Below are 22,776 nucleotides of genomic sequence, written 5' to 3' on the forward strand. Positions count from 1 at the left end.
CTACTTCAACAAGGCCCTAGTTGATCCTAGGTCCATGCCTCACCAATTCCAAACATATGTATCAGTCAATTATTAACTGCTTTTTCAACTGGTTATACAGCTCAAGACAAATTGAAACCGGTCACAAAGTCACTGGGTTTGCATTTAGGAAATGCAATGATTTTGTGCCTCTAACAAGCTTTTCTCCTTGCTGCTGGCCTAATGTCAGAAGAAAGATGTTTGACCACCTCTCCCTACTAGTGCTTGTTGAAAGTGTGTCTTACTTTCAGTTCAATTGCATTATGCATGATTAGCTAAAGAGTGTTTTCAGTGTAATAATTTATATCAGATGATTTTTTTTAAACCACAATTAATTTATACCGGATTAGTTTCTGGTACCTGTTTGTAACCACATGAACTACTTAATGCCAACATTTTAAAAAAATGTTGACGGATGCATATAGCAAACACATATAATGTATTCCTCACCATAAATGTGCAATATGCAACAACTACTTACTTGGTGAAAGACTTTAAAACAGTGTTTCTCAAACTGTGGGTGGCGACCCACAGGTGGGTCGCGAGACACTTTTTGGTGGGGCAGGAAAATCACAGCAATTATTAAGATGCCTTTAAATTCAGTGTTTATCTTGTCACATTTGCCAGTGCTTCACAGACAGAGGTCAAATGTCAGGCTATGCCTTCTGACAAATTGTTGCTTATTCTTTTAACATGGGATTGGGGTATACTTTTCTTTCTCTGACTGCAAAGTAAGAGGAGTTTTTAAAATGAATTATGTGACAATCATGCTGGAGTACAGGGACTATAAAAGGAAAGCCTGTAGTATGTCGTTGTTTGCAACATACAACAAAATGCACGTACCTATAAATGAATAGTATGGATTCAGCAATTTGAAAAGTTAAAATTAAGCACGTTTTTTTTTTCTAAGCGTGCTGGGAACAAACGGTTTAATAGGATCAAAACAAATGAAGACACTTCACTCAAAGTAGCGGAGAATCTAAGCAAGTAGGTGTTAAATCACCAATCCCCCAAAACGGATGAGATCTGATCACAATTTCCGTGTAAATGGAGTCTGCTATCACCACAATCATCTACCCTTGTACGCCTCACACTTAGCTTTATTTCTGACATTTTCCCAAGCTATGGTTTACGTCCTTCCTGAGAAATTGTTACAAGGTGTTTCAAAAATTGGTTGAAAAAAGAAATTGCAGAAAACCACGAATCTAATAAAATCACATTTAACCCCCTACAAAAAAAAAGACGCAATGAATCACTGAAGCAAAAACATGCGAAAGCACCTACACATTACCAGCAAGGTCACATTAATGGGCCACAGAACATAGAAGTATTTGTTACCCGGAAACCACACAAACAGGAGTAAGAAAAGAATATTCAAGCTGCTTCATTAAAAGCGAGGGGGCTAGACGGAATAAAAAAAGAGAAGAAGCACTGTTTCCAAATTTTGCACACAGCTTTTACGCACAACTTTCCCAAGGCCAACAGGACTGGAAATGAGTGCAATACCAACATGTGTCATAAGATTCTGATGAAGTATTCACCAGAAATACATTGAAATTCCCACCTAAAATCAACAAGGTTTTTGAACTTGAGAACAAGCACACAACCTCCATTGAATGATCACTTACAATAAAATGTTTCACTGTCACCATTTAGATCAAAATTCATGTTACTGGCTATCGCCATGGCAACACAGCATCATGAACATAATGCGATGCTATTGGAATGCCAACATACTAGTACCAGAGGTTATCCTAAAAGCTAGAATCCACGGAACACTTCATGTACGTATCACAGCAATGCAATAGAAAATGTGAAAATTACCATAGCAACGATCTGATGAAGGTATGTAATACAGGTGCATAAACATCTGGACTGACATGAAAACCGACAGGGGAGAGCCACAATCCTTCGCTATGTCTGTGTGTGTTATTACTGCTTGATAATATACCTCCATGGTGCATTTGGAAAAAACGAAAGTAATCTGCAGGTGTCAATCTGCCGGAAGCAAGCCTGTTGGTTTATGATTCACTGTAGATGACAATTTATAAATCACGCCTGTGAAGGACGCAGTTACATCTTCTACAGTGTTATTTTATGAACCAGTAATCACCCTGCAACATAAGAGTTCAAAACAATCATCACAGAGAGACGCGTATGTCAGTGCCATTTGCAAGAACTGTTACTGTGTATAGAAATCCTGACAAAGCAATAGAGGAAATCCCTGTACATTGTAATAAAATATTCACTCAAACAAACTACTCTTAGAAAACAAGAGAAGATTGCTGCAGGTGGATACACTCATTGAATTCCATACAAGGGAGACTTTGGCCTCTGTTGACAAGGGTTGGAAAAAACTTTATTACCATTGTACCTATTTGACGCAAGAAGATCTGATTTCACTCCACTGGTTAATCCACCAGCAGTCTTCCCATTCATTAAGGTTCTTAACCACATTTTTGACCTCACAACAGGATTGAGCATCAATACTTACTCGTAAATGTATCAAATATAACTTATTCAATAAGAAACTTTCTTCGGATAACAAAGTATCCATAAAAGTACAAATACATAAAAGAAGCATGAGAAATCACAAAGCAATTAAGAAAAAGAAGCATCATAAATTCATAAATTCACAAAATACATACAGGTTCATAGATCAAGCATAGTCAGTCTAGCTCGAACAACATATAACTTATAACAAAACTGTATGCGCTAAGCTCACGCTGCCTAGAGGCTAAATGTAGAAAACACATGAAACTTTAGTCGCAAACAATAAGTATAAGGATGGGGAAGCCATCTATGTACAATGTCAACTGAATATACCAATCCACCATTTCACTCTAAACTATTTATCAAGTCTTTAAGAATGTTACAATTTAGTTGCATCTCCAAATTTCAACTACGTTATTTTGTTTCTAGGGACTTGCAATTTCTCTGTAAACTGGGTTTTGCTGATCTTCTTGCTCTATCAATATTGGATTATATTAAAATATGACCCACACGAATAGTGTGGGACGCACTATATCCCTCACAAGGCGCAACACACGAAGACACAAACTAGGTGCTACACACCCACAAGTATCTCACAGCACTCACGCTCCACCGATTCGACCAGATTACACTATCTAGAATATGATGACCACAGAATACAGCATGATCCACTATGACTAACTAACGAGTCACAACAGACCTACATGGACAACAAAGCAGGCATACAGACTAACCAGGTATGAAAATCCTACATTGAAACTGAGAAAGCACTCCACAAGTGCATGGACTAAACTGTAATATCTACCCGGTAAACACCACAAGGCATTTATTAAGATGTATTAAAAAAAACACTAAGTAAGCACACATCAAATAAAACACTCCTATATACACTGAACCGGCTTACAACCTTTACAATGTACTCATACGATAAGACATGGCTGCAACAACTGTACCACCTCATTCAAGGCCATAACCTGCTTTGTTCAAGAAGATCATGAGAAACATAAAATACATGCTGCAAAAATGACAAAAACATAATGGAGAAATCATCTGAATGCATAAACAAAGTACATAAATGTTTGACAGCAATAAACAAAAACATCAAAAGCAATTCTCTGCAAGAGCCCTAAACATATAAAAAGTAAGGGCATTACCTGCAAATGCTGTAGTTGATCTGGGTTAAGGCTGGTGAGGTTTAACAAAAGATGCCAAAAAAAGGCACGTAATTCAGCCATGAAGGTAGTAGCAATCTTCACTCCCACCTTACCCTCACATTCAACCTGAGCTTACACATAAAATACCACCTTTCACAAGACTACTAAGGACATCAATACTTTTTACAAGGACTTCATGCATTTCCCTGAAAAGGAAAGCGTTAAGATGAAGTTATGGAAACGAGTTTCAGTTGTAAAACCACTGCAATTTGCCAGCTTGGTTTAACTACAGAATAATAATTTGCATCACGTGAAAGGTCACTGATCAGGACCTGATACATAAACAACTCAGAAATTAAATCATTGGTAGCATTGCATATCACCTCACGGACTTCGCCAATGGCCACACTATGGCTCGGCAATGACTGATTATAAGCATATATTTACAGATTTATTTTTATTGATGTATTGTCTGTTATTACTGTTATACCCATACAAGTGATGGGTGTAGTATTTTGCCTGACCTAGTACTGGATCCAGCACTTGTATGGGCATAATTCACTGCACATGGACTTCAAGTGTGCGCGCTGGGGGACTTGGGGGTGTAGTAGGTTGGCTACAGGGCCTTCCTGTTGATATAACCCCTATATCATGCACTCCAACACTTGCACAGTATTAAGTGCATAGACCTCAGCCGAAAAACACCCTTATTTGGACATAACCCACCACCCATTGCTTTCTGCTGTGCTCAGTGCCTGCCCTCCAGCAAGCCACCTGTGCAGGACGTGCAACAAGTGATTAACACCGGGTCTGGCCTTTGAGACAAGCCCTGCCTAGCTCCTATGGGGACACAAGCACTACTCATGAATGACAAAATAAGGCTCTTGCGTCACATTTCCCCTAGTTCAGCAGCAGGTTAAAAGGAAGACTTTTAATTCTTGGTCAATCCGACACAGGTATAATGATGTCTAGTTTCATAACCATCTCCCGTTCATGGTCCATATTGAAAATTTTATGACGAGACAGAACTGGTCTGAATTGAACTGAGGAATTGTTTACAAAGACTAAAAGGAAGACCTAGGGAAGCATTGCGCAACACACTAAATGGCCGTTTCCTACTGATCGTCGGTTGGTGTAAATTCAGAAATGGAAAACAAGCTAATTAAATATGTTGAATGCCATTTTAATATATCTATGTATGTGTTCACTGGGATTACAACGCATTATGAATCTACAGGTGATTAGTAAAAAAAAACATATATACTTTGAGAGTTCCCGGCATCTTTATTTACCTCAAGAATATTTAGAATGAGATCTGTGGAGATTAACAGAGCTTGAAAACATTTTGAAGTGGCCTTTATTGAGCTTGGCCTATCAGCCATTTGTCTTATTTACTTTTATGAAACTAATATGAGGGGAAAAGACTGATTTCATTGGGGTCTATATTTTTGGCAATGAATTTCTGTGCTCCAAGCAAGGCTAGTGGTAGATTACTTCAGAGGTTAATGATTAGCCTAGGCTCATTTTTAAGAAAACACAATATTTTATCATTGCCCTAAATTTGGACATTCATAAATCCATACAAGTCAGGAAAAGGTTTCCCCCAAGCAAGAATTGTGGCATTTCTAAATGATTTTAAACTAGCCAGAGGGCTGGTCGCTGACTGTCATGTTTGTATCCAGATAGCAAGGCCTATCCAGACCTAATTATTTTCCCGAACAGATATGATGGTAGTCTTACTATAAGCCAGGTAAATATTTGTAAATTGTACAGCTTGGCAGTGACGCAGAACGATGGATGGAGCTTCATAATTCCACTCAGATTTTACGTGTATTTAGGATATGGAAATAGGGTAAATTCTGGGAATCAAATAAATATATGGGAGTCATTTAAAGGAGTGATTCAAGAACGTAGGTGGAACTGCATTGCCCAGTTATCAACATAAACTGAAAGATTAAAAAACAGATCTATACCTAGCTGAAGACAGAGAAGCGTATCAGGCATACTATCTGCTAGCCCTGTTCATACCCAAAGATTTCAAGCAGTCTTTCAGTTCAAGAAGTATTACAAGGACTGCTGAGTTATGCTGGTGCTGAAGTAGTTTAAATAAGATTGAAAATGGGCAAGTTTGTTACAGCACTTCTTTGCAACTATTGGGACCCTAATTCTATGCTCCAGACTGGAGGTCTGAATTATGCAGGAGCCTTAGAGGAACATTCAATGCCAATATTATCAGTAACATCACTCATAAGCAATTTCAACTCTTTTCTTGCTGCTCAGCAGCTAAGTGCACCTTTCTCAATTTTGTTTGAAATGTGATTGCCTTGGTCATATGTACACAAGGCTTGTGATTGAGCGCTGCATGTTTGTCAGTGATTCTCTGACCTACAGAGAACAATTTAGCAAAGGGGTGTGGTGGAAGAGAAGCACATTATCATTGCAGGTAAAGGGATTCCCTTCAGCCCAAAGCCTTTTGGAGGACACACTGTTTTACCAGAGCCTCCTAGCAATCGACTTTTGAGTGCATGAAAGGGTTTGAAGGGCTCACAATTAGGTTTGTCCCACTGACGAAAATCACTGGCAAATCAAACCACAGCCCCCATTCTGATGCATTCAAAAAATTGAAAGTAGATTTCCTTGCAAAAAGACTTATGCCACTGACTGAAGACACTGGTGACTCTTGAACCTCATTTTATTAATGGGGCTCCAGATTTTTGGTGGTTCCTAGACAATAGGCTCTACAATGCAGAACATGGGGAGGTGGAGATGGATTCCTCCCATTTTTCTGAAATGGATAAAGAGGAGGGCACATTTTGGTATCCACTATAAGGGCAGTGTAAACTAATGCGACACCGGAAACAGAAAATATGAGGACTTTAATATCTATGAAAGTGGCATGAAAAAACACTACCCGGAGCTCGCATAACTAAAGTGAACTTATGGCCTGCTGACTGGATGCCATCCCCCAAAATAACTGCTTGCATCCAATCCAAACCCAGGCCTACACAGCTGGTAAAGTGGCCCCTAGACCGGACGTCAACCCAAAGATGGTGACATTTATATATAAATGTGCCAACAATATTGATCAGGCATGGCAGGGAAGCCAGGATAAGTTGTGAGATATCCCTGACCTGGCAATCATGACAAAAGATACAGGTTTGCCAATCAACTGTGGAAACCTAGCTCAATAAGCTCTAAAAGCAATTTACCTTCTAAAAATGTGAATCTTCAATTTCTTTGGAATGTAGCTGTTCAATCCAAATTACAATTAATCTTAACTTAGGGGATCTTGAGAAAGCAGACTGTTTCAGTGTTAAGTTCAGGGTCTGGTATGTTCAGGGTGCATTTGCAAAGAAGCCCACCAAGTTTGACAAGAGTCAAGCATTCCTTAAACAGGATTTTAATCAAGTCTTTTCTCGGGGGCTATTTGTGATTGGGGATGCACAGCCATCCAGTTCAACTAACAAGACCCAAACAAAAGGCAGGCTCTGGAAAAGGACCAATTGAACAGATCAAAACAATTGTTTCCCATCTAGAACAAAGGGCAACAGTGGCCATTTCTCAACAGGAAATTTAAGGAATGTCTTAAACTTCAACTAACAATTTGCAGGTGAGGATAATTCCATCTTTACAAGCAAGACTGGGGCAAGAGAGAAAGTTTACACCAATATGGCATCATTGAAAAATGACGTGAGGGTCTTACAGACTATTCAGTTTTTTTATTTGTAGTTTTCTGGGACCCCATCGCCAGACTTAATGTAGGAGCAAAAAGTTATTCTCTTCCCATTTTCAATCGATTATAGGTAAAGAAGGGAGGTTAGGTTGTTAAAACAAAATGTGGTCTCCATCTCCATCTGGGAAGGATTCTAAGCAACATTTTTATAACAGATAAAAAAAAGACAGAAGACACACAACAGTGTTAAGCCTCAGGGAAACCACTGCTTGGCTACTCCAATACCATTAACAAATTACAGGGATCCCTCTTTTGAAAGGCAGTTCTTGTCAAGGATGTTAGCTAGTTCGGCAAGATCTGAAGGATGATTACTTGACCATCTCTATCTTCAAAACTCAGCATAGATTTCTACAGTCCGGTAGGACTGGATTTAGGAGTTCAATGCTCCCCCTTTCAGCCCATCCTCTTTCAATCAGTCTTACGGCAAAGTCATGAAACCAGTGATGGAATATCTCTGGCTCAAAGAGATTTGCCTCATCATTTACCCGGGCGACATTTTGATCATGTCAGAGGACCCTCAACTTTTGTGAGAACATCGAAATGTGACAATTCCGTTACTACAGGACTTGGGCATCATGATCGAGGATTCATAGTTGGTTGTAATTCTTAAACAACACACTGAATGCCAGGATTTTTAGACTCGGTCAAAAACATTCTTTTACTTTCACTACTGTTGAAGGTGAAAACCACAGAGGAGGAGCTTAAAGGGGGGGTTACCAAGAAGCAAATTATTCTTAAAGCAGCTAGCAAAAATGGTGGACTTTCCAGCTGCATCAATTCAGGCAATATTTCTTGGGCGACTTCATTAGAATTCTACAACAGGTAAAAATTGCACACCTTCGCAAAGGGGGATGGTTTGCCTCTCTTAGAAGTCAGTTAAGGAATTCAATATTGGCTGGACTAAATGAATGTATGAAACAACGTTGTAATATCTGAATCATAACCGAATCAATCAAAGTTGTGAGCCAACAGACTAGGCTGGTGTGGAGGTGCGAGTCCTTGACTACAGGTGGAAAGTGGTCCGACAGAGAGATGAAATTTAAGGTAAACTGATACAAGCTTCTATCTGGTCCTTTGCAGGAAAATGCCATAAGCAGAACAATGTGAAATTGTGTATCCTGTTCACAATGGACAGCATTTTGACTATGAGGTACATAAAAAAAATGGGATATAAGATGAAGCTCCTGGCTGAGAAGGACGGTATCACAAGATTTCTGTCACAGTAGAGATCTTGCCAAGAATGTCCAATCAGATTTCAGAATTGAATTCCAGATTTCTAATTGAGAACAGAAGTTGAATCAATCGATTCTTTTTTTTTTGGTTGGCAAGTGAGGCCCTTATCAAATAGACCTTGGCTGAACAGACCGCTTCTCGTGTTCTTCAGTTGGAGACCCAAATCAGATGTGAAAGTGACAAATGACATTCTCCAGGAATGGGTAGAGGTGGTATGTTTTAATTTTCCAAACTTTATTATGATTCCTACAGTAATGGTGACAGTTCGCATACAGCAGCTGGAGATGATACCATTTGGGAAATCTTAGTTGTGGTGCCCAGTCCTGTTAGAACTGCTGTTTAACTTTCCTTACACTAGTATAAATCCTCCTAATGGACCCCCAGCGAGGTCTGCATCCATTAATAATGCCTTTGAAATAAGAAAAGGCAAATATAGGTCACGAAATGCCAAAAAAAGTAACATTTCCTGTCAAAATTCCTTCGCTTCAACTTCTGCAGATACTTTTGCTAGGTGAGTGAGATCGGTTATAGCACATCAGCATACAGTGTTCATTAGATGTGGTGAGCAAAGGAGATAAAGTCTTTTGCATCCGAAAGAGATAATGAAACTTGTTGATTGGTATTCAGTGTATTCTCAAAGGTTACTACTACAAAGTTATTTCGAATATATCCAAGTAATAGATAAGCTGTGTACTAGCATAATTGTCCCCTCTGGTCCTGACACAGAATGCAACATTTCCTTTGCTTTTGTTTCTAGGAACGTTTTCAAGTTTAATAAGACCACAAAGGTGAGGATTATCTCACCATGATTGTCTACTTAACACGTAAAATTACTCACGGCTCTTTGGTAAAAATAAAATCCAGTCTTCCCAGTACTCTATGACATATAGTATGATAATGTTTGTTATATGATAACGGATACTTTCATTGTATATTTGGACCAGATAGAAGGTCATGAAGTCTGGATTATTTTGCTGTTCACTGCATATTACTGATTTCTTTGTTACTTACTGGACTATTGTGTTAATGTGACTTTTGCAGTTTTTTTTGATTAAGCTATATGGGCTACGTAGTGCTTCAATTGGGTGATATTGCTTTGGCATGTTGTTCTAAAATGGCTCCTGAGTTAGCAATAAAGAAAAGTAAAGCATAATTCTCACCTCTGAATCCTTAACAGAATTCAAATCTTTCCCACAACAGCTAGGAAATTTTACATTTCAATTGAAAACTTTTTTTAAATTATGTACTACTAGTGAACCATAGTGAACCATAGTGAATGAGCCAGGCTGGGCTTACATCATTGGTGGTGAACACTTGGTCGAATTAATGTGCTTCAGATAGGGTATGAAACCAAAATATTCTATCTAAAATATTGTGTTACTGAAATATAGTGTTTAACAACAACATCGTTAATAATAATAGTATATATACAACCAGCTGGACAATATTTTTGTAAAGAATATTTAGGACATGTTTCTGTCAGACAATATTTTTGATAATGATACTCTGACATACAATCTTCATTAGAACAAAAATGCAGATGTTTGTCTCGAATACATTTGGTAAAGTGAATGTACATTTGGTGGTTTGTTTTTTGGATAAGCAATGAAGATTGCTTCATACTAACATAAGCCACACTGTGCATTGCTATGTTCACATAGCATCAGAAAAGGCGTTTGCTTTAGCTTTCTGAAGAATGTAGCTGCTAGGTTCTTTGAATATTAAGCAGAACTAAACATACATACAAAATTTGACAAACTTATTTCAAGAAAACAGCAGGATCCTTTAAAGAATTTGAAAGAACACCAGTTGGCCCAGTCTATCTTGAATTTGCTATGAACATTTGTAGGCCGTTTCACTTCATTGTTCTCCAGAGAAATACACATTTAACCCCTCTAGTGCTGCCGCCGGCCAACGGTCGTCGCGAGCACTACCTTGCCAGTGCTGCGCACGTCCGCTGGCCGAAGCGGCCGCACCCGTTCTTCGAACGTTCAGCACTGGCGCAGAACGTTCGAAGCAACAAACAGGTTAAAAAAACAACTCAAAATCAAACTTTAAAAAAGGATTTTGAACTATAAAATTATTGATCGATTTTCACACACGATTTTGTGAAAGCCATTCAAGATCTAATGGACTTTAATTAAACACATCAAAAGCCTGTGGAGAGTGCAATGTAACCTTAAACAGCGACAACAATTATAAATATGTACACACTGAAAGAAAATCATTTTGTTACGATCAGAAACTTAAAACAAATCTGAGAAACTTGCCAGTCATGTTTAAAGAGCTATTCTAGCCTCACACTGCCCCTACACACTGCTTGTGACTTAATGCAGAACATTATTGGTGTTTCACATATGGAGTAATGCACACTAATTTTAGACCATGCGTTGACTTGCCAAACCACAGTCCTGTCATTCTAAAATACACTACCAATAATTCAAGACTCACTACAAGCACTTACAGACATATCTGCCTTAAAAAGATTAATAACCTTGGAAAAAATACTGGCTAAATTATAAGAGGCCTTAATAACAACACCCATGCCATCACAATTGCTTGCTTCTGCACTCAAAAACTGCAACCAATTACTGCTGTATCACGGCTATAGCTCACGTGTAAAACTGTTGTATGTCGATTTAGATTCCGAATGGATTTCCCGATTCATGCCCTTATATAGGTACAATTGACATTGCGCTTATTTAGGCATAGAAAACCAGTCCTTATTTAGGCATAGCCCATGCTACCCAAATACAGGCATGGCTACTTCCATCCGTTCATCAACGTCACAACGATTTCTTGGAAAACCAGACTCTTAAGAAGAAGGGACTTGCCCTAGCCTGGATATTGATTTCTCCAAGAAACTCATTATTATGCATGAACATCTATTCCTTAGGGGTTCATTCATGACATTCATATGCCTGACTTTTACGCCAACACTGGCATTCCTAAACACCTTTAAGGTAATATACCTTCACTTGCTATGGCAAAGCACGGTGTGGTTCGATGCAGTTCGACTACCTACTTGCACGACGCAGATCGCTATTGGCTTTGCTAATATTTTTTTGCTGATGCTGTGCAGTATTCGGTAAGAAGATGAAAGGACAAAATAGTGTAATGGCGTTAGCATGCATGAACATGCACACGTTCTGACAATGGCATCCTAGTGTGATAACGTGTGTGCATACAGCATGATACAACCACCATTTTTCCTTTAATTTACCGTTCCAACATAACAGATACTTTTACGTGTGATAAATAAATAGATGTATTTCAACGCACATGAAAGCACATTTCACAAACTCACCTGCTGGCAGAAAATGGGGTGCTGATGAGCACTCCAAAATTGGTAGATTTAAAAAAAGGATTATGGTCCATGGTGGGAGGGTAGCAACAGGAGTCAGAGGGGGACCAGGCAGGGCAGAAGTCAACTAGAGGAATCGACATCGAGTGTAGGGGGAGCAACCACAGAGTCTGAAGCATGGGTTGGAGGAGAGTATAAAAAATATATATATTTAAAAAGTCTGGGTATGGGGGAGCAGTGGACGAGGTGAGGATTGGCGGAAGGAGGGAGCAACAAAGAATGCTTGAGCGGGCTATTCGCCAATTTTATGTTTTTGGTATGGTCCACAAAAATTCTTTCTGTATCATATTCAATAATACAAAGACACTCAGCTTATCCTATCCCTCACCAACGCACCCACAGTCGCCAAGAACAACTTCCACAATTGGATGAAAGCTGTCGCCACCTGGATGAGAGACTGCTACCTCAAGCTCATCTCAGACAAGATAAAAGTCCTCATCCTGGGATCCTCCCCCCGCTTGAAATGACTCCTGATGGCCCGCTGCACTGGGAACTCCTCTCACATCCACAGACCACGCACAAAACCTTGTCATCATACTAGACTTCTCGATCACAATGAACCACCAGATCAACACTGTCTCCTTTTCTATGATTTCTATATACAAAACACTAATGTTCATTTACAAAATCAATTGGCATTTCAGTTTGTTAAAATGTGGCTGCTCGTTTTTCATGCCAAGTAATTGAAAAGTGCTTTTAGTGAATGTGTCATATCGGAAACATTTAGGCCCTCATTATGAGTGGCCCAGTTGAGGTATTTATTACAAAAGGTAAAATTCAAGATCCCTTGGCTTCACAGTTATTGGGTGAGGTAAGTGCATCAAAAAGGGGAATGAAATGCAGAATGTATTCTTTTTGCACCGAATGTCTCAGATTTAAGGGACATTTCCCAAACTCCTCAGGATTTTTTTTTTTAGACAGGACAAACCTGCCCACATGTACAGAGGAACAATGCAGGTGACGCGGTATTTGCCTCAAAACTTATCATCCTGATCCCTACACAAACACATTTTTTCGGAGAGGACAAAATTGCCCAGGCCACTCATAATGAGGACCTTAATACCAAGAGTGCATCAACTTACGGTAGAGCACACCTTTTACCATCTAAACCAATTCACAATGTCTTGCTCCCTCCAGCATTAATTGCCTTCCCTTATTTAGTTACATTGTTCCCCTTTTGGGCGCAACACCATGCGTCTCCAGTGGACCATTCTTTTGGACATTTTGTGAAGCATGGTTTCAATAAACACCAATCGGCAAAGAGGCATGAGGCACGGTAAAGAGGCACAGGGCACGGCACAGGGCATGGCAAAGAGGCACAGGGCACGGCACAGGGCATGGCAAAGAGGCACAGGGCACGGCACAGGGCATGGCAAAGAGGCACAGGGGGGGGCGCGGCAAAGGGGGGCACGGCAAAGGGGGGCGTGGCAAAGGGGGGCGCGGCAAAGGGGGGCGCGGCAAAGGGGGGCGCAGCGCGGCAAAGGGGGCGAGGCGCGGCAAAGGGGGCAAGGCGCGGCAAAGGGGGCGGGGCGAGACGCGGCAAAAGGGGGCGGGGCGAGGCGCGGCAAAGGGGGGCGAGGCTCGGCAAAGGGGGGCGAGGCGCAGCAAAGAGGCCCCGGGCGACGCGCGGCAGAGAGGCACGGGTGACGTGCAGCAAAGAGGCACGGGTGACGAGCGGCATAGAGGAACGGGCTTCGTGCGGCATAGAGGAACGGGTGACCCGCAGCATAGAGGAACGGGCGACCCGCAGCATAGAGGAACGGGCGACCCGCAGCATAGAGGAACGGGCGACGCGCAGCATAGAGGAACGGGCGACGCGCAGCATAGAGGAACGGGCGACGCGCAGCATAGAGGAACGGGCGACGCGTGGCATAGAGGAACGGGCGACGCGCGGCATAGAGGAACGGGCGACGCGCGGCATAGAGGAACGGGTGACGCATGGCAAAGAGGAACGGGCGACGCGCTGCAAAGAGGCACGGGCAACGCACGGCAAAGAGGCACAGGCGAAGTGCCGCAGAGAGGCACAGGCGAAGTGCCGCAGAGAGGCACGGGCAACGCATGGCAAAGACGCACAGGGTGAGGCGCGGCAAAAAAGGCATGGGCGAGGTATGGCAGAGGCAAGAGAAACAATGCGCAGGGAGGCAAAGAGGCAAGAGAGACGAGGCACGGCAAAGAAGCACGGGGCACAGCAAAGAGTCCCGGTGCATGGGGTGCGGAATAGAGGCACAGGGCGCAGAATAGAGGCACAGGGCGGGGAATAGAGGCACAGGGCGCGGAATAGAGGCACAGGGCGCGGAATAGAGGCGCGAGGCGCAGCAAAGAGGCACGGGCGAGGCGCAGCAAAGAGGCACGGGGCGAGGCGCAGCAGAGAGGCGCGAGGCGCAGCTGAGAGGCACGGGGCGAGGCGCAGCAGAGAGGCACGGGGCGAGGCGCAGCAGAGAGGCACGGGGCGAGGCGCAGCAGAGAGGCACGGGGCGAGGCGCAGCAGAGAGGCACGGGGCGAGGCGCAGCAGAGAGGCACGGGGCGAGGCGCAGCAGAGAGGCACGGGGCGAGGCGCAGCAGAGAGGCACGGGGCGAGGCGCAGCAGAGAGGCACGGGGCGAGGCACAGCAGAGAGGCGCGAGGCGCAGCAGAGAGGCGCGAGGCGCAGCAGAGAGGCACGGGCGAGGCGGAGCAAAGAGACACGGGCGAGGCGCAGCAAAGAGACACGGGCGAGGCGCAGCAAAGAGACACGGGCGAGGCGCAGCAAAGAGACACGGGCGAGGCGCAGCAAAGAGACACGGGCGAGGCGCAGCAAAGAGGCACGGGCGAGGAGCAGCAAAGAAGCACGGGTGAGGCGCAGCAAAGAGACACAGGGGGAGGCGCAGCAAAGAGGCGCGAGGTGCAGCAAAGAGGCACGGGCCGAGGCGCAGCAAAGAGGCACGGGCCGAGGCGCAGCAAAGAGGCACTGCAAAGAGGCACGGGCCGAGGCGCAGCAAAGAGGCACGGGCGAGGCGCAGCAAAGAGGCACGGGCGAGGCGCAGCAAAGAGGCACGGGCGAGGCGCAGCAAAGAGGCACGGGCGAGGCGCAGCAAAGAGGCACGGGCGAGGCGCAGCAAAGAGGCACGGGGCGAGGCGCAGCAAAGAGGCACGGGGCGAGGCGCAGCAAAGAGGCACGGGGCGAGGCGCAGCAAAGAGGCACGGGGCGAGGCGCAGCAAAGAGGCACGGGGCGAGGCGCAGCAAATTGGCACGGGGCGAGGCGCAGCAAAGAGGCACGGGGCGAGGTGCAGCAAAGAGGCACGGGGCGAGGCGCAGCAAAGAGGCACGGGGTGAGGCGCAGCAAAGAGGCACGAGGCGAGGCGCAGCAAAGAGCCACGGGGCGAGGCGCAGCAAAGAGCCACGGGGTGAGGCGCAGCAAAGAGGCAAGGGGCGAGGCGCAGCAAAGAGGCACGGGCAAGGTGCAGCAAAGGGGCAAGGCGCAGCAAAGAGGCACGGGGCAAGGCGCAGCAAAGAGGCGCGAGGCACATCAAAGAGGTGCGAGGCACATCAAAGAGGCGCGAGGCACATCAAAGAGGCGCGAGGCACATCAAAGAGGGGCAGCAAAGAGGCGCGAGGCACATCAAAGAGGCGCGAGGCACATCAAAGAGGCGCGAGGCACATCAAAGAGGCGCGAGGCACATCAAAGAGGCGCGAGGCACATCAAAGAGGCATGGGTGAAGCGCAGCAAAGAGGCACAGGTGACAAAAGGCAAACAGCTGCAAGAAGGCACCAGACGAAGGTCCGCAAAGAGGCACAGGGAAAGGCGTGGCAAAGACCAAGGAGTGGAAAAGAGACAACATAGTCTCCTGCGCCAATGACACTCAGCTTATACTATCCCTCACCAACGCACCCACAGTCGCCAAGAACAACTTCCACAAAGGGATGAAAGCCGACGCCACCTTGATGAGAGACTGCTACCTCAAGCTCAACTCAGACAAGATAAAAGTCCTCATCCTGGGATCCTCCCCTCTGCTTGGAATGACTCCTGGTGGCCCGTTGCACTGTGAACTCCCCCACACCCACAGACCACGCACAAAACCTCGGCATCATACTGGACTTCTTGATCACAATGAACCACCAGATCAACACTGTCTCCTTTTCATACTTCAACACGCGCCACCTCCTCTGAAAGACCCTCAGATGGATCCCAACCAAATCCAGGAAGACGGTCACCCACTCCCTCATCAGCAGAAGACAACAGCAAAACACTCTACGCCAGTGTCACCCAGAAACTCCTCTGGAAGTGCCAGAACCTCCAAAGCGCCGAAGCCAGACAGGCTCTAAACATCCCATGTCACCTGCATGAACTCCACTGGCTCGCAGTTGACAGAAGTATAACCTTCAAGCTCCTCACCCATGCATACAAGGCCCTCCACATCACCGGACCTGCATACCTGAACTACTGTCTCTCATTCCACGCACCCAACAAACCCCTCCGATCCACCCAGCTGCCACTGGCCACCATCCCACGGATCCGCAAGACCAGAACCTGAGCCAGATCCTTCTCCTACCTCGCCGCCAAAACCTGGAAAAGCATGCCCCAGCCTCAGGCAATCCCCATCGCTGTCCCAATTCAGGAAGGACTTCAAGACCTGGGTTCTTCGAATGAACCCAGCGCTCAGACGGATCTACAGTCACCCCACTCCTCCAAGCGCCTTGAGACCCTCACGGGTGGGGAGCCACGCTTTAAAAAACCCTGACTGATTGATTGAGGCACCGGGCGAGGCACGGCAATGAGGCACAGGACGAGTTACGGCAAAGTAGCACAGGGCAAGGTACGGCAAAGCGGTACAAGACATGGCGCGGCAAAGAGGCCCACGGTGAGGGTGCGGTAAAGTAGCAGGGGGAGGCGCAGCAAAGAGGCAGGGAGCAAAACGCTGCAAAGAGGCAGGGAGCAAAACGCTGCAAAGAGGCAGGGAGCAAAATGCTTCAAAGAAGCAGGGGAAAAAATGTTGCGAAGAAGAGGGTGAGACACAGCAAAGAGGTAGGGGGTGAGGTGCTGCACAGGAGGGGGTGTGGTGCTTCAGAGAGGGGGCATGGTAAAGCAAAGAGGCGGGCTTGGTGCAGCACAGAGGAGAGGGGAATGGTGCAGTACAGAGGAGAGGGCCGTGGCGCAGCACAAATATAGGGGGCGAGGCACCACAAAGAGGAAGGGGGCGAGCCACAACAAAGAAGCAGGGGATGAGGCAGAGCTAAGAGGCAGGAGATGTGGCACAGCTAAGAGGTAAGGGACGAGGAGCAACAATGAGTCATGAGGTGCAGTGCAGAAAAGAGGCACTGGGTGAGGCGCAACAGTGGGTAAGGCGCAGCAGAGAGAGGTGCAAGGTGCAGCAAAGAGGCAGGTGCGGGGGGCAGCAAAGAGGCAGGTGCGGGGCGCAGCAAAGAGGAAGGTGCGGGCGCAGCAAAGAGGAAGGTGCGGGGCGCAGCAAAGAGGAAGGTGCGGGGCGCAGCAAAGAGGAAGGTGCGGGGCGCAGCAATGAGGTAGGTGCGGGGCGCAACAATGAGGTAGGTGCGGGGCGCAGCAATGAGGTAGGTGCGGGGCGCAGCAATGAGGTAGGTGCGGGGGCAGCAATGAGGTAGGTGCGGGGCGCAGCAATGAGGAAGGTGCGGGGCGCAGCAAAGAGGAAGGTGCGGGGCGCAGCAAAGAGGAAGGTGCGGGGCGCAGCAAAGAGGAAGGTGCGGGGCGCAGCAAAGAGGAAGGTGCGGGGCGCAGCAAAGAGGAAGGTGCGGGGCGCAGCAATGAGGTAGGTGCGGGGCGCAACAATGAGGTAGGTGCGGGGCGCAGCAATGAGGTAGGTGCGGGGCGCAGCAATGAGGTAGGTGCGGGGCGCAGCAATGAGGTAGGTGCGGGGCGCAGCAAAGAGGAAGGTGCGGGGCGCAGCAAAGAGGAAGGTGCGGGGCGCAGCAAAGAGGAAGGTGCGGGGCGCAGCAAAGAGGAAGGTGCGGGGCGCAGCAAAGAGGAAGGTGCGGGGCGCAGCAAAGAGGAAGGTGCGGGGCGCAGCAAAGAGGAAGGTGCGGGGCGCAGCAAAGAGGAAGGTGCGGGGCGCAGCAAAGAGGAAGGTGCGGGGCGCAGCAAAGAGGAAGGTGCAGGCCGCAGCAAAGAGGAAGGTGCGGGCGCAGCAAAGAGGAAGGTGCGGGCGCAGCAAAGAGGAAGGTGCGGGCGCAGCAAAGAGGAAGGTGCGGGCGCAGCAAAGAGGAAGGTGCGGGGCGCAGCAAAGAGGAAGGTGCGGGGCGCAGCAAAGAGGAAGGTGCGGGGCGCAGCAAAGAGGAAGGTGCGGGGCGCAGCAAAGAGGAAGGTGCGGGGCGCAGCAAAGAGGAAGGTGCGGGGCGCAGCAAAGAGGAAGGTGCGGGGCGCAGCAAAGAGGAAGGTGCGGGGCGCAGCAAAGAGGAAGGTGCGGGCGCAGCAAAGAGGAAGGTGCGGGCGCAGCAAAGAGGAAGGTGCGGGCGCAGCAAAGAGGAAGGTGCGGGCGCAGCAAAGAGGAAGGTGCGGGCGCAGCAAAGAGGAAGGTGCGGGCGCAGCAAAGAGGAAGGTGCGGGCGCAGCAAAGAGGAAGGTGCGGGCGCAGCAAAGAGGAAGGTGCGGGGCGCAGCAAAGAGGAAGGTGCGGGCGCAGCAAAGAGGAAGGTGCGGGCGCAGCAAAGAGGAAGGTGCGGGGCGCAGCAAAGAGGAAGGTGCGGGGCGCAGCAAAGAGGAAGGTGCGTGGCGCAGCAAAGAGGAAGGTGCGGGGCGCAGCAAAGAGGAAGGTGCGGGGCGCAGCAAAGAGGAAGGTGCGGGGCGCAGCAAAGAGGAAGGTGCGGGCGCAGCAGGGCGCAGCAAAGCAGAAGGTGCGGGGCGCAGCAAAGCAGAAGGTGCGGGCGCAGCAAAGCAGAAGGTGCGGGCGCAGCAAAGCAGAAGGTGCGGGGCGCAGCAAAGAGGAAGGTGCGGGCGCAGCAAAGAGGAAGGTGCGGGCGCAGCAAAGAGGAAGGTGCGGGGCGCAGCAAAGAGGAAGGTGCGGGGCGCAGCAAAGAGGAAGGTGCGGGGCGCAGCAAAGAGGAAGGTGCGGGGCGCAGCAAAGAGGAAGGTGCGGGCGCAGCAGGGCGCAGCAAAGCAGAAGGTGCGGGGCGCAGCAAAGCAGAAGGTGCGGGCGCAGCAAAGCAGAAGGTGCGGGCGCAGCAAAGCAGAAGGTGCGGGGCGCAGCAAAGAGGAAGGTGCGGGCGCAGCAAAGAGGAAGGTGCGGGCGCAGCAAAGAGGAAGGTGCGGGCGCAGCAAAGAGGAAGGTGCGGGCGCAGCAAAGAGGAAGGTGCGGGCGCAGCAAAGAGGAAGGGCGGGCGCAGCAAAGAGGAAGGTGCGGGGCGCAGCAAAGAGGACGGTGCGGGGCGCAGCAAAGAGGAAGGTGCGGGCGCAGCAATCAGATGGAGTGAAGCGCCCCAATCAGATGGGGTGAAGAGCAGCAAAGAGGTAGGGGCGAGGCGTAGCAAAGAGGTAGGGGCGAGGCGTAGCAAAGAGACAGGGGCGAGGCGTAGCAAAGAGACAGGGCTGAGGCGCAGCAAAACAGACAGGAGGTGAGGTTCAGCAAAGAGGCATGAGGTAAGGCTGAGCAAAGAGGCAGGGACAAGGAGCAGCAGGGGCAAGGCACATCAGAGAGGCAGGGGCAAGGCACACCAGAGAGGCAGGGGCAAGGCACACCAGAGAGGCAGGGGCAAGGCACACCAGAGAGGCAGGGGCAAGGCACACCAGAGAGGCAGGGGCAAGGCACACCAGAGAGGCAGGGGCAAGGCACACCAGAGAGGCAGGGGCAAGGCATATCAGAGAGGCAGGGGCAAGGCACATCAGAGAGGCAGGGGCAAGGCACATCAGAGAGGCAGGGGCAAGGCACATCAGAGAGGCAGGGGCAAGGCACATCAGAGAGGCAGGGGCAAGGCACACCAGAGAGGCAGGGGCAAGGCACATCAGAGAGGCAGGGGCAAGGCACATCAGAGAGGCAGGGGCAAGGCACATCAGAGAGGCAGGGGCAAGGCACATCAGAGAGGCAGGGGCAAGGCACATCAGAGAGGCAGGGGCAAGGCACATCAGAGAGGCAAGTGCAAGGCGCAGCAGAGAAGCAGGTGCAGGAAAGAGGCAGGGGGTGAGGTACAGCAAACAGATGGGGCGAAAAGCAGCAAAGAGGTAGGGGGCGAGGCACAGCAAAGGACATGTGGCAAAGCAAGGAGGGTCCAGGCACAGAAAGGCGTGGTGAGACACTCAGCAAAGCAGACTAAAGGAATGCACAGTAATGGGCACTTGGTGATGCTCATACAGCATGGCCTCTGGGTGATGCACTAATGGGGGCCAATGAGTAATGTACAGATTGGAGGCACTGGGCAATGCACATGTTGGAGGCACTGGGTGAAGCACAGATAGTGGGCACTGGGTGAAGCACAGATAGTGGGCACTGGGTGAGGCACAGAGAGTGGGCACTGGGTGAGGCACAGAGAGTGGGCACTGGGTGAGGCACAGAGAGTGGGCACTGGGGGGTGAGGCACAGAGAGTGGGCACTGGGGGGGGAGGCACAGAGAGTGGGCACTGGGGGAGGCACAGAGAGTGGGCACTGGGGGAGGCACAGAGAGTGGGCACTGGGGGAGGCACAGATAGGGGGCACTGGGGAGGCACAGATAGGGGGCACTGGGGGAGGCACAGATAGGGGGCAATGGGGGAGGCACAGATAGGGGGCACTGGGGGAGGCACAGATACGGGGCACTGGGGGAGGCACAGATACGGGGCACTGGGGGAGGCACAGATACGGGGCACTGGGGGAGGCACAGATACGGGGCACTGGGGGAGGCACAGGTAGGGAGGGGGCACTGGGTGAACCACAGATAGAGAGGGGGCACTGGGTGAACCACAGATAGAGAGGGGGCACTGGGTGAACCATAGGGGGTGGGCACTGGGTGAACCACAGATAGGGAGGGGGTACTGGGTGAACCACAGATAGGGGGCCCTGGGTGAACCACAGATAGGGGGCAGTGGGTGAACCATAGATAGGGGGCACTGGGTGAACCATAGATAGGGGGCACTGGGTGAACCACAGATCGGGGGCACTGGGTGAGCCACAGATCGGGGGCACTGGGTGAGCCACAAATCGGGGGCATTTGGTGGTACACAGATGGGCTACTGGGTGATGCACAGATAGGGGGCATTGGGTGATGCACAGATAGGGGGTATTGGGTGATGCACAGATAGGGGGCATTGGGTGATGCACAGATAGGGGGCATTGGGTGATGCACAGATAAGGGGCATTGGGTAATGCACAAATAGGGGGCATTAAGTGTTGCACAGATAGTGGGCACTGGGTGAGGCACAAATGGTGGGCACTGGGTGAGGCACAAATGGTGGGCACTGGGTGAGGCACACATAGGGGCAATGGGTGAGGCACACATAGGGGGCACTGGGGGGAGGCACAGATACGGGGCACTGGGTGAGGCACAGATATGGGGCACTGGGTGAGGCACAGATATGGGGCACTGGGTGAGGCACAGATAAGGGGCACTGGGTGAGGCAGGGGCACTGGGTGAGGCACAGACACGGGGCACTGGGTGAGGCACAGATACGGGGCACTGGGTGAACCACAGATAGGGGGCACTGGGTGAACCACAGATAGGGGGCACTGGGTGAACCACAGATCGGGGGCACTGGGTGAACCACAGATCGGGGGCACTGGCTGAACCACAGATCGGGGGCACTGGCTGAACCACAGATCGGGGGCACTGGCTGAACCACAGATCGGGGGCACTGGCTGAACCACAGATCGGGGGCACTGGGTGAACCACAGATCGGAGGCACTGGGTGAACCACAGATCGGAGGCACTGGGGGGGAACCACAGATCGGGGGCACTGGGGGACCCACAGATCGGGGGCACTGGGGGACCCACAGATCGGGGGCATTTGGTGGTGTACAGATGGGCCACTGGGTGATGCACAGATAAGGGGGCATTGGGTGATGCAAAGATAGGAGTGCATTGGGTGATGCAAAGATAGGAGTGCATTAAGTGATGCACCGATAGGAGTACATTGGATAATGCACAGATAGGATTGCATTAAGTGATGCACATATAGGAGTGCATTGGCTGATGCACAGATAGGAGTACATTGGATGATGCACAACCAGAAAAGCAGGGTGTCATGCACAGTGTGCAAGATACAGTGTCCCATACCCTGCGATAACGCCCCTTTACTGCCCATCACTTTGGGCATTCTAGGATTGGGGGGAGGGTCTCGCAAGTACTATGCGCAGCTTACGTCACACGAGGAGGGGCGCGGGTAGAACAATGCCCGGGCTGCGCTGCACGTACCAGGCGGGCAGCCTCGGCCCAGGTGCGGTCCTTCTTCTTCCTCTTGTCTTTCATGTTTGCATCTCATTGATGGAGCTGGTGGCGTGGATGATCCACGGCGCGCGGGTGCTACTGGTGAACCGGAGTGGGCGGATCAGATTGGGGCCGCGACTCGCGCACAGCAGCAGCTGACAGCTCTCGCCGCTGAGGCTTGGAAGCGACTAGTTCCCATCACAGGAAACGGCCGGGCGACGTCGCTACGTCACGTGACTAGCACGTACTGTGCCGCTGAGGGCGCATGCGCAAACGTTTGGGTATGTCTCCGCCTCACCCGAATTAAGAGACAATCTTATTGGAGCAGAGCAGCTCAGGTAGCGGCAGAGACATGCAGATATGAAGATTATGGAAAAGTCATACCTGTGCTGAAGTAGCGGAATGGATAGTAAGAGAAAAGAAAAGCGGTGTACGCTGTCGTAA

The 22,776-nt window shown here is 48.9% G+C and overlaps 1 protein-coding gene across 1 annotated transcript in view; it reads right to left on the reverse strand.

Annotated features, from left to right (window-relative positions):
• ASXL3 (ASXL transcriptional regulator 3) overlaps positions 1-22,518 on the reverse strand; it is a 259,194-nt gene extending 236,676 nt beyond the window's left edge. The window contains exon 1 of the mRNA XM_078687356.1: positions 22,321-22,518. Coding sequence (XP_078543482.1) covers positions 22,321-22,374 — 54 coding nt within the window. The 5' untranslated portion in view covers positions 22,375-22,518. The remainder of the gene's footprint in view (positions 1-22,320) is intronic.
• Between the last annotated feature and the right edge of the window lie 258 nt (positions 22,519-22,776).

The sequence above is a fragment of the Lissotriton helveticus genome, chromosome 4_1 (assembly GCF_964261635.1).
Source record: "Lissotriton helveticus chromosome 4_1, aLisHel1.1, whole genome shotgun sequence".
Taxonomy (NCBI): Eukaryota; Metazoa; Chordata; class Amphibia; order Caudata; family Salamandridae; genus Lissotriton; species Lissotriton helveticus.